The sequence below is a fragment of the Lutra lutra genome, chromosome 8 (genome assembly GCF_902655055.1).
Source record: "Lutra lutra chromosome 8, mLutLut1.2, whole genome shotgun sequence".
NCBI lineage: Eukaryota > Metazoa > Chordata > Mammalia > Carnivora > Mustelidae > Lutra > Lutra lutra.
The window spans coordinates 67460714-67478837 of record NC_062285.1 but is presented as its reverse complement, the minus strand read 5'-3'; the positions used below and the strand labels follow the sequence as shown (position 1 = coordinate 67478837).

Sequence of the window (18124 nt, the reverse complement as noted above, 5' to 3'; positions counted from 1 at the left end):
GTAGGTTGCCATTACATTTTGGGGATAGTATCCTTTCACACCTAACAGTTTTAAATTTTGATGAAGCCCAATTTATCTTTTTCTTTTGTATCTGTGCTTTTGGTATCATTTCTAAGAAATCGCTCTCAAATCTAATGGCTATAAGATTTTCCCCCTATGTTTTCTTCTAGAAGTTTTATAGTTTTAGCTAATCCTTTCCTCAAACTAATTTTTGAATATAGTATAAAGTAAAGGTCCAATTTCATTCTTTGGTATGTAGATTATCAGCTGTCCCAGCACCATTTCTTGAAAAGACTATTCTTCCCCCTTGAATGATCCTGACACCCCTGTTAAAAATCAACTGACCATAGATTTATGGCTTTATTTCTGGACTCTAATTCCCATTCCACTGATCTACAGGTGTAGCTTAATGCCAGTACCAAGTGTTTTTAATTACTATAGCTTTGCAATAACTTTTCAGGTCAGGAAGTTTTAAGTCCTTCCCTTTGTTCTTCCTGTTCAAGACTGTTTTGGCTACTCTGAGTTCCTTGCACTTCAACATGACATTTAGGGTCAGCTTGTTATTTTCTGAGAAAAAGGAACCTATAATTTTCATGAGGACTGCACTGAATCTGTAGAACCAACTGAGAAGTATCACCATTGTAATGATGGCATCTTAATGATTAGGTCTTCCAATCCATGAACATAGGGGTATTTTTCCATTTATTTAGGTATACTTTAATTTCTTCCAACAATATTTTGTTTTCAACATACAAGTCTTATATCATTATCATTATGATCTGATCGCTCTATCATTATGATCTGACACTTAAGGAGGGGCTAATACATAAGTCTTCATTTAAAATGTCAATAAAACCAAATTTTTTGTTTAAAGAGTAATCTAGAAACTATTCTTTATGATAAGTAAAACACATATATGAAGAGTCCTAAGATTTTCAGAGTTGGAAAACTTCCGTTTAACATTTCTGTAAATAGGCACTGAGAAGCCAGCACTAGGAAAGAGACATAGAACACTGTGCCCATCCTGGCAGATTTACAGAGAAGGTATACATGTGTGTGTACATGCATGTATGTGAGAGATGAAAGGACAGAGGGATGGACAGACATTAAAAAAAAAAAAAAGACCCCAACACTGTGCCATTAACACTTACTGTCTTTTAATTTATGGTTGGAGAAACCAAAGCCCCAAATCACTATGTCGTTTAAATAAAGTAACATAGTTAATTAGTGCATGAGCTGAACAAAAATTTGCATTGAGACTTAAAAGAAAGAGGACACTTTAACACAATGTGAGTGTTATCCTCTGGCTCGGTTCCCTAGTTGCTATTTATCACAGATTTTTATCATTTGTAGATATTAATATAATATTTTCAAGTATAGTGCTAAGCTGCTAGAGAAACAATGAAAAACAGGACAGAAATCAGAAAGCCTGTCCTCATGTGTCCTCTTTGCCTTTCTTTCTTGTCAATAAGAGGTAATTCTGATGTGGAAAATACTACCTTTCTAAAAGTTGCTCCTAGTTTTGTTGTAAATACCCCCAATCCTTCTATCTCGCGGAGTCTCTCATAAGAGCAAGTCATGAACATCAAGATCTTCTCAATAATGCGGTTTCTGGGCAGTGTCCCTGGGCAGCTTCCTGTTTCAAAGGTTTGCAGGCAGAGCTGCTAGGTACCAATTTGCCCTTAGAATAAAATAAAAGGCAACCATAGTTCTGCGTTCCATATCACCTAGGATTGTATTTCTTCTACTACTACTGGCACAGAATTTTACCTGTCAGCACCTGTTTGGAGAATTACCACTCCCCAATCCTCTGCCCATGTTGTTTAGGATGGGTATGACTAATACGGCACCATAAACCCTTATCACACACACAGGTTCAGGGGTGGGCACATAAAGCGGACAGGCTCGTGAGAGCCTTCTCTAAAACTCTTGTTGGGAGGTATCAGGAATGGAGTACTGCAGTGCCATTAGTGTTCCTGAGTAGTAAAATTTAAGGCAAAACTAGACATCTAATAGCCACTTTTGGTAACATACAGGGAGAGCCAAGCTGAGAATAAAGCCTACATATTCACACACACAGACCAGAAGGAAGCTTATGTAACTCACATAAGCTACCCTGTCCCTCATTTTTAACTTCAAGCTACACTGAGCTGCGTTTCCAAAATATAATCCAAAAGTGTCCTGATTAATGCATAGTCTCCTAAAATTAAATTCCTCATTCAAATAACGAGTGAGCTTCAGGCACTTTACCTAGGCCCTGGGTATGATAAGGTGAATAATGATTTAAATAATATAGACCAAAAAATAATAATAATAATACAGACCATTTCCTAATAAAATACATTTTAAAGAAAATCTTGAAGCATGGAAATAATATTTTTCTTAGGCAGAAATCTTAAAATCCATTGAAATACAGGGTAATGAATGATTAAAAATATGCTCCTAAATCAAAACAGGTTTGAGTTCTGACTTATTGCCACTTACCAGGCAGGGAGACCATGTTTTCTCGGCCTCATTTTTCTTATCTCCCAAACAGTGTACTAATAACAATAGTAACTACTTCAGAGGGTTGTTGTAGGATTGAGAGATATAATAATACCATGTAAAAATCTATGCATAAAGTAAATGTAAATGCTCCTGAAATGACTGTTCTTTTTTATTGATTTCAAATAAACTGCTGACAGATAAATTAAATTTTTTTAAAAAATGATTGCTTTTCAAGCCTCCTCTTCAAAAGCAGTAAGAAGTTACATGACCTTGTTCTCCCTTTGCTGCCAGAAATGTCATCTGCATAGGTAACTGGACTCATATTTTAAAACATACTTTTCAAAAAAACACTACGGAGTTGAACAAACGTTTAACAAGACTATTAAACAAGAAATAGAAAAATCTACAGAATTACTACATAAATGATGCTGAGTGTATTTCAGTAATTCTTACGAAAGGACTAAAAAGACTGTTAGTAAGCTATTTCAAAAAGCAAAATTAAAACATTTTTCACAGAAAGTTTTTGGAAAAATATGAATTTCTAATGACTTTCCGAGGCAGATACATCTAAATATCCAGCAGCTAATGAGAACACCACAAACAAAACAAAACACCAATCTTCACATCTAAGGTTCCAACTACAACTCTACGGTCGAGGCTGCCATTTGTTTTAAGACTACCAAAGCCCATGTAGCCACAGCCCATGACATACGTTTGGATTTCATAAGGCTCATCTTTCTTAATGGAAGATTTTACTACATTTGAGGTGTGCACACCTGCAATATGGGCACACTCTGAATTATAATCTATTCCCCATAATTATCAATAAAAACCTACTCATTCTTAAGTGGTATTTCCCAGAGTTAGACATTAGCGAGGGTTTGCTTGAAAATAAATCACATATTTTATAGCTTTTATACTGGAAATTCCATTGTACTCATAAATGCTGTACCTCAAAATTAAGCTATTATTTTTTATTTTTATTTTTTAGAGATTTCATTATTTATTTGACAGAGAGAGAGTGGGTACATGAGAGCAGGAGCAGTGGAAGAGGGAGATGCAGACTCTGTGCTGAGCAGGGAGCCTGATGCAGGGCTTGATCCCAGGACCTGAGCCGAAATCAAGAGTCAGGTGTTAACTGACTGAGCCACCCACGTGCCCCCAAAATTAAGTTTTTAAGTTGGGCCCAACATGTTAGAGACCAAAAGAAAATATTAACAGCCGACACACAAATAAATTCCGAACAGTCTCAATGAAATCCACAAAGACTATAAATATACCCATCTGCCCTTGGAAAGTGGGTCATTCAGCGGTAATCATTATGCACTGAATTACATCTCCTCCTCATCAATCACTTGGTGGGGTCCCCTGGCTTCAGGATGACTGAATCCCACACAAGGAAGCCTTCTCCTGCAGCTGGCACTCCATTTCCTCCTCCAAATCTCAGGGATCAAAGGTCAGACATCAACATTCCCTCCTTCCACAGAATAGAAAGGCAGCCAGACACTGATGGACCTAGTGGTTGTTAGGCAGGGACTGTATCTGGTGGTGGGAATGCCAAGATAAGTAGCACTGTCATTCGTGGGACAGGAGTGTGAAAATCCAATGGAGAGTGATGCAAAGCTGCACTGCCCAGGTTCCGGGAGCACAGAGCAGGAAGGAGCCCGCTCTGTGCCATCAGAGATAAGAGAGTTCTGAGGAAGGCTGGAGGGCGGGTCTTGTTTGCCTGCTCTGTGAAAGGCCACGTTTATTTCTTCTTCTTTGAGCAGCTTCTCCTTTGTGAACCTGTTACCTACTGCGACAACCCAAATAAAATCATCTCCCTACTTGTTCAGTGCATTTTGTCTTCCACGAAAGGTATCATCTTGCTTTGCCTATTGTCCAAGGAAAGGGAGCAACAATCTCCCTTTGTTCACATGAACAAACACATGTCTTGGGGGGGCAGGTCCAACTGTTTTGACAGGGCAGCCGGCCACAGTGTGAGATGAGACCTGGCTCTCACCACTGAACCCGGCTTCTACTGCCCCATCAGAGCAAAGGTGATTCCCTCTGTCCTGGTGGACCTGTGAGGCTGTGGCCCAGGCTTTAAGAAAGCCGTATCTCCAAGCAGTGGTCTCATGAAAGCTCCTTCTTTGGTCACCCGGAGGCTTCCCTGCAACACTCCCTAAAGTTTCCTTCTGTGACAACACACCACGTGCACACTTACACACCTGCCAGATACATTTACACAATGCACTATCTGCCCAGAAATCAAAGGGGATACACCCACGAGTGAATACCAGGTTGAAGAGGCTTCCACGCAGATTTAAAAGATAAATAAACAGTGTCCCAAATTGGTCCTAAGAGAAAAACAGAAGCAACTGATAAAACAGAACAATGGTTAAAGAAGGGGTCAGAGAACTGCAGTCTACAGGCCACATTTAATGGGCCTCCTATTTTTGTAAATAATAAAACCTAATAGGCATGAAAAAATAAGCTTTTGGGTTTTACTGGCACAAAGCCACATTCATTCCTTGACATACTGTCACTGCTTTCATGCCGTCAGGGCCGAGCTACGGAGCTGCAAGCCCAGAAACCATGCGCTCACTATTCGGCCCTTTCCAGAAAAAGATTGCCAACTCCTGGAATCAAGCATCAAAATTAATTCCTTTCTACTCAAAAGAGAAAAGCCCCAAACCTATTCTGCTAAAAGCAAAATCAGAATATCCCTATAACTACCTTCTCATTAGTTCTTTCAGATGAAACACTTTACCACACTCTGTTGACGCCGTACTACTGTGCAACACAATACAATACCAGCATCTACTGGACGTAGCAGGAAGAAACAGTTAAACGTTTCTATTTTGGTCTTTTTTTTTTTTTTTTTTAAATAAGGGGGGGGGCTTAAAGGTAAACAATGAACTGTGTTAAATTTGCTAATGGAGAATCATATCAAAAGGCCTTCGTAGCACATAGAAAATCCCTATTATGCTACTAGTTCTCAAATTTTATACATTTTCTTTATGAGGCAATTTTTACATTTTTCTTGGCAGAGTTCACTGGTTGGATTAAATAGCCAAGCTCAGGTACTGCTGAATCCACTGCCCCATCAGCTCCAACCCATGTAATCTCCCTGCCTGGGGGGTCAGGAGGCATGGTCACTTGGGGTGCTTTGCTCCCCTAGGATGATGGAGTCTTGGCTCTAGTAAAATAAATTGGAAAGATCACCTTAAACCAGATTGCCAAGGAACTTATGACAAGGAACTTCTTTCTGAGAAGGAGAGGGACTGATCCTGTATGTTGGGGTGGTAACTTTGGAGGCCAGAGGATACGGAGATGAGCGGGAAGATACCAGAACATGGGCAGTGTGGAAGGCACCATTACCCAGGCAAAGGGGTGACCACCACAGAGCTAACCCAGGCAATGACAGAGTGGGGAAGAGAAACTACACTCTTCCCAAGGCAGAAGCAACTGAACGAAATTAGTCAATTGACTTTGAAGGTTTGTCTTCTTGTTATTTCTATTTTATAGCTGTTTTGTATTCTTTCCTTTTAAAAAGGATATTTCTTAAGGAAATCTGATAGGTCCTCAGCTCCCTACGAACATAGACCACGCTGCCCTATGTCTTTTTTCAGTTTCTACATCTAAAGTGCAGGGAGAGGCAGCATGAGAAGCAGAGTTGGCCAGCTGGAGGGAGGACAGACTTGGGGCTTGAAATCACAATCCTGAGATCAGGGCCTAGGCTGAAACCAACCAAGAGTTGGATGGATGCTTAATCCAGTGTACCATCCAGGCACCCCTTCCTTTAGTTTTTGAGAAACATACTAGAAGACCTCTCCTGACATGTGTAAACAGGCAGGTTTCTTTCGCACATGACATGGCTATTAATATTCTGATTCTAGAGCCCATCAATGGAAAGGTCCTGTCACTACTAAAAAGTCCCAACATTTTTAAAGAGAGCTCATATACCCTCCACTTTAAGATAGAAAAACTGGGCTTTCTTCAGGATCTTCCTCTCACCTTCTCCAAAGACGAGATAACTGTTAAAGGGCACAGCAATCTGTCTCATCTCAAGAAAAAAAAAAATGTCCAAACTACGGTTTTATTTACAAAGCAGACTACCACCTCTGCTAAATGATGGATTCACTGTTTAGCTGGAAATGAACTGCCTGGAAGCAGCAACAAAGGAACTACATTCTTTTTGAAATATCTACCTAGTTGGGTCTTTTCCTGCTTGACTGTATTAAATACAGAGCATTAAAAAACGTGATGAACTTCACAATGTGTTGGGGGAGAAAGAAAACTCTGAGGCAGTCAAAATTCCTTCAGCATGGATTCTTTTTAAATGAAATATGGATTTAAGTACACCTTAATAAGAAAGCAGAAAAGATGAGCCTTCAAGAATTACCTACCAACTTATGAGACAATCTGGATTTTCAATATAAATCAAGGAAAATGGCTTGAAAGCCTATACATAATCCAAAAAAACGTTCCCTTCTTCCATAAGTAGGTTAAGTGGAAAAATCTTTGTGCTATTCTTTATCCCATGTAAAAGGTGAGTCAATGGCATTTTCATGTACAATCTAAGAACTATTCCAATTCTGCCTAAGATATTAAAAGTCCTCTGGGGTTTAGAAAAATCAAAGGCAACCTTTATTTAAAACCATGTTGAATTAAATAGAGTTTCTTTTAAATAAGTCATCATACTTAAGAAAAGTAAGTGTTACTAGAAACGGAATAGATGTATATTGTGTTTTAGTAGTCCAGCTTACAGCTTTTTAACTCAAGGACAGAGAATTACAGCAGCTTTTTACCTGACCTTCTGTTTTAATCTGTTTACCATAGGAGATGTGGAATAGCTTTGGATGATTTTAGCAATTTTACAACCATGTTGAGAATATTAGATACAGAAATGTTTTCTCTGCCTATATTCATAAAACTGGGGGGTCGTCCTGCAAAGAAACAATTGGTCAGTAACTATTTCATGTTCATCCAGTAAATAATATGCTGGCACTACTTTGGGCATACCACCACATGAAGAAAATATAAGCAAAAGTACCAGAAATACTGGGGAAAATGACTACTTTCCTCAAAGTGCAGCAGATGTCAACTGCATTCTACTGCAATGTGATTTTGCAGGAATCAGATTTCTAAAGAAACTTTTGGAAGGATCTCTATCAAGACATGATAAATATCTACCCTCTGTGACCTCTCTGCAGAATATGATTTGTTGAAACGGCCACAGGCAATATCAACTCACAGGAAAAGAAATGACTTATGAGGAGATAAGACTTGACGACCTGACGGCAACATCACTGCAGGAAAAAAATCGAGAAATGTAGCCGTCCCTTCCCACACAGGACAGACAGGACCTCCAAGAGCTGGATGTAAATCAAAACAGGTTTTAAACGGAACTCACACGAGGGTCTTGAATAAATTCCCCTCCCTACAATGTTCTTCCTTTTCAGTCTGGAGACTGTACTACCTGACAAAGGCAAAACAGGGAGCCACATCTGCCCGGTTACTGAGTTGATTAGCTGATAAAATTAAACAATGCAAATCTTGCTGGCGTGAATGTTTCTGCAAGATTGATTATACACTGTGCATCAGTCACCTGAACCTTCTGACAACAGCAACCAGTGGGCTTGAATCTAGTTTGTCGGAAGCATCTGATACTGCCTCTGGGTGCTACTTCTCACTTACGCGGATTAAGATTTGCCTCACCAAAGGACAAGGCCAACATTTTCACTGATATTCTTCTGCTCAATAAATCTATTTTGGAAATATCTATGACCTCAGTGACCTAGGTAATAATTAACTCTAAAAAAATTATATATAATTCTTAAAAGACAAGATGCACAAAAATGCTATTTTCCTTTAAAAAAAGAAAAGGCCAGGGTGTTTGGGTGGCTCAGTTAGTGAAGCGGCTGCCTTCAGCTCAGGTCATGGTTCCCGCGTCCTGGGATCAGTTCTGCATGGGCTCCTTGCTCAGCAGGGATCCTGTTTTTTCCTCTCCCTCTGCTTACTACTCTACTGACTTGCGTGCTCATATACATTTTCAAGTTCCCTGGGCTGACCCCATGCTATAAACAGATTTGTAGGAGACTGCTCTCCCCTGCCCTGAGATGTGCCCTCAGTTTCTCCCTTGCTTTGCCACTTTCACTCTATCTACTGTTGCAACAATGCTGGACAAACAACTCTGTTCTCCCAAAACAGCTTTTTCTTCTCTGGTGTTTTGTATTGGTTCTACAACAATATCTGCAGGTCACTCTGGGGAGAAAAAGCCTTGCTTACCTTTTCCTCCCAATGATCCTGCCTTAACACCCAGGGCAGAGCAGAGAAGGTAGTGGCTGGAATGGTGCCGAACATGGGAGACTTTCCCTAAGCCCTGCCTACGGGGCTTCTGTGTGGGCCTGCGGGCACCAGCTTTGGCTGTCCTTTCACCTCACCCCAGGAATCTACTTCTTGCTCTTTGGTGCAGGATAAGAAATTGAAGACCTCAAGGGAAAAAAAATGTAACTATGTGTGGTGATGCATGTTAACGAGACTTACTGCCATTTTCACTCTGCAGTTACACACATGCCAAACCACTATGTCACACACCTCAAACTCATGTAATGTTGTGTGTCCACTATATATCAATTAAGAAAAGTCAATGAAGTCATATCAATGAAGAAGTCATTAGGGACTGCTTTCCAAGGAGGTGGTATAAAGCATTTGAATGCACAAATTTCATTTCTAGATTCTTTCCTAAAACGGCCTTCAGAGGAGTCCTGTCTCTTGTTGACTGGTTTTACATTTTCCTGAGGTGAGACCATTACTGCTACAAATTCAAGCTCCTGACACAGCCTCTCTGCTCTTCTCTGCGCCTGGTACATCAAGAGATGACCACCTGATTCTGTAATAGAGGCAGCTCCAACTCTTCCTACCCTGCCTCACAGATTTGCCCTAGAGACGCTTCAAAGGCTCTGAGTTCAGTGCGTCAAACTGCAGGGTGCACATCCTAGGGACTGTACACGAGAGTCAAGGGACACTTTGAAAGTCAATGAATGAACACTAGTTATCTAGGACATATGCTTCTGAAGTAAACAAGCATATTATAAAACAGAACACAAACTTTTATTCATCCCTAGGATAAAACATAAAAATTCAAATCAATGTTGGGCTTACTGCAGTTGCCTTCTGCTAGAGAATCCAGGCCCCAAAAGGCCTCTCTCCACTCACCATTGAAGCTATGTGGAAAAGTTAGAGAATCGCTGCCTTACGTAGTTACCTAGGTCTTGCTCCAACTTCTGTACGTGAATTCATGACACTAGTACACAGTACACTAAAGTGACAATCTGTAAGAAATAAGCAACAAAACAATGGACGTGATCATGTGTATTATTTTGTACTCAAATTTGGTTTTAGTCCTGGAAGTAGTAATTGTGTCCCTACTAATTCAAAGCTTAGGCTTGGCAACCTGGCATAAATAAAGATGAACAGTTCTTACTGCAAGGCCTGAAGAATCTGGCACATGTGCACTTCATAACGATTATCAAAACTTGCAAGGAAAATTAATCTGCTCCACTTAGTGACACATATAATTTTGGACCTGCTATTCCTTCTGCTTGGAACACTCATGCCTTCAGTTCTCCGCTCTGCTGGCTCTTTCTCAGCCTTGACGCTCACCTCTTCAGAAAAGCCTTTCCTAACCATCCCCCTGCAAGCCCTCTATAAATGTTGTCCTCCTGTTTGTTTCCTTTCACGCCATTACTACAATTTTTAGTGATCCAGGAATTCTTTCCTCTTCATCATCTGTGTGCTTCTTCCCAGCAGAATGGACCAGAACCTTGTCTCATTTACTGCCACACCCCCAACTCTCTTGAGTGTCACTCAATAAATATTTTGGAATGAAAGGCTGCTGCATCGTATTTAAAAATTAAAAACCAGACACTTCTCACAGATTTTTTAAACTCTAGAAAATATCAGACTGTGGAGGTATTATAATCTGGCCCTCTTTTCTTACAAACCTAAAAAGAAACTGAGGTTTGGCAACTCCTAGAAAATCTTTTTAGGATTACAAACTAGGGGTGGAGCCTGGACGCATCTTCCATTTCCCTGGTCTCCCATGCCAGGGAACTTTTCCAAACCAAGCTGCTGTTACCTCCACTCTCACTTCATTAGTCCTGCGGGATGTATGAACAGTGTTGAATACAGGTGAAAACCAGCTGTTTGCTTCTTTTCCCATCAACTGTCCTTCTTTCTTTTTTTGTCCACTCTCGTGGAGAAATCACATGCTGAGGAGGCTGACCTTTGTGCCACGTGCAGAAGAGATGGCACACAGTGACAATCCAATGCTGTTCCACAGCATGGGCTGTGGCTCTGTGGCTGACATGGCCAGAGAGCCACCATATTCACTACAGAAAATCATAAAGCATGTCTGAAGCCAGGAGAAGTCAATCCCATATGCACTGATCTCTCACACATTCAAAAAATAATTTAATTAATACATACTTCAGTAGCTATGCCCATTTTCCTCAAAGAAATCAAATTTAAACTCCAGGGACTAAAATAAAAAATCCCATAAAAAGAAAAGGGCCACATAAGTACCATATCTGTCACAAGTTAACAAATCCACTGGAAACTCCCAGAGAAGGACATGGGGACTGATGTGGAATCAGACCTATTTATTAAGCTCACAGGCAGGTAGCAGATAAATAAGCTGCCATGTCTAATGATAAAATATTTCTCCCCTAAAAGAAACAGGGGTCATGCACAACTTCTTTCCAACCTCCTGCAATATCTGGAGCTTTCTGTAGTGGCTAGGCCAAAGTTCTCCCTTCCAGGCAGCTGCACTCCACTGCCCAGAGTTCCCAGGCTTAAAATGGGGCTCAAACTTCACTTTGTCAAATGAACCCAGGCTACTCTCTAACCCTGCAACACAATGGATGACTTGTCTTCCCTGGACCAGGACATTTTTATTATTTTGAAATTAGCTGTTTTTCCCTGTGTATTTGTCCACCTAGCCTATCATGTCCGAATGTAGAGTGACTGCGGGCCAGGACCCTGTCAGGGTGTTAAGACAAGCCCTAGTACTCGTCTCTATTTTCCAACTAAACTGACACAGAGTCTCGCTCCTGGACATCACAATGCTGAAATAAAATTTACATGTGTGCAGAACAGGTTGTACCCTGATCAAGTTCCTCAATCATAAAAGTGAGGCCCCCAAATTACTTGCTATTTAACCCTGGCAAATCTGCCTTGTGAATTCATGCCATAAATGCTAACAATTCTGCACTTTTGAAAAAGAAGGTGAGATTAACTTTAAAATTAAGCAAGATGATAGTACACAAATAATACAAATCAAGAAATGGGTAAATTGTAAATCCTATTAGTTGCAAAGTTTAAGGTATTTACCCAAGCATGGGACAAATGTTATTAAGATTCAATGCGTAACACAGTATTTTTTAAAAACATGGACATTGGGGAGGGTATGTGCTATGGTGAGTGCTGTGAAATGTATAAGACTGATGATTCACATACCTCTACCCCTGGGGCAAATAATACATTATATGTTAATAAAAATAATTAAAAAAAAAAAAACCTGTGCCAAATGTGTATATTATTTTATCTTTACCCAAGAAAAAGGGCCCTATTTAACTCCAAAAGACCTCACATAAAAACTAAAGCAGATGCGGATAATTATAGTCCTAAGTACCTCAAGTTTCTTAAGAAACTTGATTATACATTCCAAATCATCACGAAACTCTGTATGCACTGTCAACAGCTGCATGCCTACACCAGTCAGAAATTTTTCAGTAGGTCCAAATGGAGCCACATGGTCAATGCTTTATAGTCAAATCAGTAGTATCCCTACTGCTGAACAGGAAGACTTTTTTATTAAGTTGTCGTCTTACCCTTTACATAATAAAAACTTATGTTCTCAATAGCATTTAATATAACCTAACAACCTGAAAAGTTTTTCCACTCACACATTATCAGCACCTGAGCTTCAAGCACACAGATTTACTACAAAAACAAGCTCATATTTCATGCAAACCACAGCCAAGAGAAATTCAGACAGGCGCATAAATGAAGGTATTTGTAATTTAAATGAACATTTAAAATAGTATTTTTAAATTAACACAATGTTCAACTCAGTAAAAGTAGATTATTTTGTTCAGAGCAAAATTCTCTAATACTTGCACTAACATGTTACTCTGGAAATGCGGACAGTGCCAGATACATGGTATATGCCCACTAACTTTGTTAAAAATGACCTTGGGGCACCGGAGTGGCTCAGTGGGTTAAGCCTCTGCCCTTGGCTCAGGTCATGGTCTCAGGGTTCTGGGATCGAGCCCAGGTCTCTCTCTCTCTGACACACAGACACACACAGATAAACAGACACACATGTCCTGGGATCTAGCCCAGTATCGGGCTGTCTGCTCAGCAAGGAGCCTGCTTCCCCCTCTCTCTGCCTGCCTTTTTGCCTCCTTGTGATCTCTCTCAGTCAAATAAATAAATAAAATCTTTAAAAAAAAAAAAAATGACCTTGCCCTAGATTCGGCTCACTGTTCACTGGGGCTTTGACCTCAGCAAGAAAATAACACCACACTACTGTATTGCATATATATAATCATGAGTAAATCAGGTGTGGCTAACACGGCCACCAGCTTCTGCACAGCGTTTATTCTATTGTTTCAGGAAAGCACAGCCTTCAGCTCCACCAAAAATAATAGCACAAGAAGGTGAGGGAACACACCTTCCAAGACCTGTGTGACATATATCAATATATGAGGGTGGGTGTTTGCCTCAAGTATGAAAAATAATCTAACACAAGTCAGCACGTCTCTTTGGGTTACCAATTAATGTCGGGGCAAAAGGAAGGTTGGGAGAAAATGAGACAATTTTGGGAACTGTGAATCTAGCAGCGTAAGGGTTACTGTCAAGAAATGTATCATAAAATGTCTACCTCACATCATGTACATCCTGCAAATCACTTACCCAAATCAGATTGTCAACATTAGAGATCCTGCCTGAGACTTGGCAAAACCCTACATGATTTCTTCTCTGAAAAGAAATTCATCAACATAAATAGACTAGAAACTTTTTTTCTTGGTTTTCTGACATGGTGAAATGTTGATTAGACAATTAAAGACTTTAATGAAAACAGGGAAACACAAAATTATTCCAATACTAGGATCTCAAGGTATTCTTATTCATTATAAAAACTGATAGGGAGATTAGTGTAACACATGTAAGCAAGGTATTTAGTTTTACTAAGGTGATTTATTTTAACAACAGTTCACACTATGACTTTTTGGTTAATATGCATACATAACTATATATATCTTAAAAATATATACATATCAAAAATTACCCCTATACACAAAATGATGACAACCATGTCAAATATATCCAATTCTTAAAGAATAAAGTAGACTATACAAAAATAAAAATAGTAATTATGTGAAGATAGTGATATAATGGGGATAGTTTTTCCTTCTTTTATAACATTGTATCACTTTGAAAACTGAATTAAAATAAATTTTGACTTGGTTATATACATAAAATCGCTATCATCATTAAATAATAGCAAAAGAATATAGTTCCTAATTTTATTTGGTTCCTAAATAAACCTTCTATGCAGTTCTAAAATTCATATAAATACAAAATGTACATACCTGAGCCAACCTCTTTTTCCTCTTCTTCAATGTTGTTTTTGATGCTATCATATTCCTCATCAATGGTCTGGTTACCACGCATCTGAGACAAAATTCTACGGGCTTTCTGAGTCTGTCCTTTCTGAATCAGCCATCGAGGGCTTTCAGGTAAAAACAGAAAGCCAAAAAACTGTATAACTGCTGGAATTGCTGCAAGTCCCAACATGTACCTGCAATAAGAAATCCATGTATTATTATAAAATTTGTACTTATTAGTACTGAGTATGAATAAAAGGTTTGTGTTCACCATATGGGGAATAGTATCTAACATTAAATTAGAATGATTTTCCATGTGTGTGTCTGTGTGTGAGAGGGAGAGAGACACCAGAAAAAAGAATATTTTTATGCTATAGTGAGAAACTGAAAAATGAGAAAAATCTAATTCTTCTCTCTTACACAAATTACAATAAAAAGAGGCAAAAGTCACAATAATTATGTGCATACATTCTAAACCACAAACACCATGCAAAACACCATAATCACCGTCCCTTTCTAATACTAATACATAAAATTCTGTATTTTACCATAGAAAATGAGGCTGAGACAAACTCTGATAATCTGTTTAAAAAAACATTTTTCATTAAAATAAATGCCCCCAAACTATTTATTTTTTTTGCTCTGTGAATGATCAGTAATGATATCATTTTGCCATCAAACATCATGTTCACCTTCATTAACCATGGAGAAGCCCAGAGCAGAAAAAGATAGTCAGAAGCAAATAATCATTATCAAAATGACAGAGATACAGTAAATAAGTATATAATTTTAAATCCATCAGAGAAATAAAAATAGTAATATGAGTACATCAGTATCAAAGATTTCTCCAAAATTATTCTGACCACTGGAACGATCTTCTAACACCTCTCTGCTGTTAGGCCTCCATCTTTTTTTTTTGGAAGTTTTTTTTTTTTTTTTAAAGATTTTATTTATTTATTTGACAGATCACAGGTAGGCAGAGAGGCAGGCAGAGGGAGAGGGAGAAGCAGGCTCCCCGCTGAGCGGAGAGCCAGATGCGGGGCTCAATCCCAGGACCCTGGGATCATGACCTGAGCCGAAGGCAGAGGCTTTAACCCACTGAGCCACCCAGGCACCCCAGACCCCCATCTTTTTTAATTTAGATTAGATAAACTGCGAGGTTGCTTTCAAATGGAAACTTCTATGGATCTAGGACATTTGCATGTTTTCTGTTGATCCAAATTCTCTGGATATGTTCCATGGCAGATTTATGATAGCAGAGCCCACAAAGCCAACTCTGATTATATAACAACCACACTCACTGATATTCTTAAATCAATTAGAAGTCACTTGACTCAATACACTTTTTAAAACTATTCCAACTTTTAAGCTATGCTAAGCCCAAAATAGAGTGAGCAGCCTTGAATCCTCCAGATTTACAATTTGTGACAGAAGTCCATTACTTCTTAAACAAATTTAATTCCAAAAACAGCAGAAAAAAAATATAATTGTCACACGGGTGTTAAAACTACTTCTCACTCCAAGATATTTGCAAACGACATATCTGATAAAGGTTTGGTATCTAAAATCTGTAAAGAACTTATCAAACTCAACACCTAAGAAACAATCCAGTTAAGAAATGAGCAGAAGACATTAATAGACATTTTTTCCAAAAAAGACATATAGATGGCTAACAGACATATGAAAAGATGTTCAACATCACCCCTCAGCAGAGAAATATAAATCAAAACCACAATGAGATATCGCCTAACACTTGTCGGAATGGCTAAAATTAACAAAGGACACAAGCGATGTTGGTGAGGATTTGGAGAAAGGGGAACTCTCTTGTACTCTTGGTGGGAATGCAAACTGGTGTAGCCACTTGGAAAACAGTATGGACTGTCCTCAAAAAGTGAAAAAAGGAACTACACCACCACCCAGCAAATGCACTACCAGGTATTTACCCAAGGGGAAAAAGTACTGATTTGAAGGAACATGTGCACCCTGATGTTTATAGCAGCTCTACCAATAACAGTTAAATGATGAAAAGAGCTGAAATGTCTCACTGACTGATGAATGGATAAAGAAGCTGTGGGTAATATATACGATGGAATATTAGTCATAAAAAAGAGCGCAATCCTGCCATTTGCAACAACATGGAGTTAGAGTATATTATGCTAAGTGAAATGAAATAAGTCAGAGAAAGACAAATATCATCATATGATTTCACTCTTATGTGGAATTTAAGAAATGAAACAGATGAACATAGGTATAAAAGAAGAGAGGCAAACCATAAAACAAACTCTTAACTATACAGAACAAACTGAGGGTTGCTGGAAGGGAGAGAGATAGTGGGGGAGGTGGGGAGGGATGGGCTAAATGGGTGATGGGTATTTAGGAAAGCACCTGTTGTGATCAGCACTGAGTGTTATATGTAATCACTGAATTCTACTCCTGAAACTAATATTATACTACATTTTAACTAACTGGAATTTAAATAAAAACTTGACCCAAAACAAAACAAAACAAAGAGTATCTCTCACTCCAAACAGTAGTTTAAAATACACATGGAAACAGAAAAATTAAGACTTTTAAAAATAAACAAGGTTTTTATGACTAAATGAACTATTTGGCTTACAGTAGTAAACAAAATCTTATTAAAAGTGTTTTATACTTTAATCCATGAGCTGTGATACTTATACCAATACTTAATCATTCCTTCCACTGCTAACCTACAGAACAGTGTTTTAACCTCCATTTATGTCACTATATCTCATATTATATTATATACCTGTCTCACCTAATGGTGTATTTAACAAAGCACCTAATAAAATATCTTGCACACAATAGGCACTTAGTAAATGCCTTAAGAAATGATACAAAAGCACCTATACATCTAAACTTTCTGTATTAGCTAGACAGAAAATAAGTATACTTCACATTTGTAAAGCACTGGTTCATGCAGCAATTCTTCTGGATCATTTAGCTCTGCAAAATTGGTTGCAAGGTAATTCCTTCCAATTAAACTGTTATTCCAGATATAATCATACCTTTTCTGAGGAAGATGTCCCATCTGAAAACCAGATGAGAGCGAAGATTGCCTCACACAAATGCATGCTTGTGGCAGCTTCCTCTTAAGATGTTAAGTTGTACAACCAAATGTATTACTTTAACGTATATTTTATTGCTATAAATGAATGACATTTTTATTCATGTGTGTTCTCTTAAAGAAAAGGTTATACACAATTGTATTGCCAATTACTGCCAATTATGTAAAAGAAAAGCAATAAATGGCAAATACCAAATATGTTGGATTAGGAAACAAATTTTAAAAATCCTAAAAAATGGAAGCCTATGTGTCATTTCTCTACATCTTTCATGATCTTTCCTTCTGTTCTCCAAACCTCCTTAGTGATGAACTAAGATTAAAGGGCTGCACAGAGTACTTCAAAGCAGCACTTGAAATGAATATAGAAACTGAACCATTTTCAGGCCTAAAGATGCCCACATAATACTGTGCACTTTACTACTTATTATTTAACCCTAGGACACAGTATTTCTAAAAACTAAAAGAAAAAGGAGAAGGGAAGAAAAGGGAAAGACAAAAAGAAAACTGAAAATATACATATTAGCTTATGTTTCTAAAGCAAGTTATAGAAAACAGACTACTTCAGCTCTCTAGTCCTCTAAAACCCAGGAGTCTAGGTCTGAAATATACAAATCAGTGCCCTAACACTAAGATAAATGGCACCCAGCTGCCAACCTTTAAGGATACTGAGGCCTTGTCCCAGACACTAGGCAAAATAAAACATACTTTATACATTTACATCCTAATGCTCCTAATGCTTCTCTTCTAGAAGTAAAACAAAGCTTATTTTACTAGATTTTGATTACCTTTCAGGATGTACAGAATTTGCCACACCAAAATGAGTCTCTTTGGCATAAGGATTATTTTAGGCTGATTATCTTTAAGAAACTGCAAACATAGAAAAGCTCTG

General features: G+C 38.5%; 1 protein-coding gene across 2 annotated transcripts in view; it reads right to left on the bottom strand.

Moving 5' to 3' along the window:
- SLC2A13 (solute carrier family 2 member 13) overlaps nucleotides 1–18124 on the bottom strand; it is a 399926-nt gene that overhangs the window by 298192 nt on the left and 83610 nt on the right. For both annotated transcript variants that reach the window (XM_047741221.1, XM_047741223.1), the window contains exon 3: nucleotides 14133–14341. In XM_047741221.1, coding sequence (XP_047597177.1) covers nucleotides 14133–14341 — 209 coding nt within the window. The remainder of the gene's footprint in view (nucleotides 1–14132; nucleotides 14342–18124) is intronic.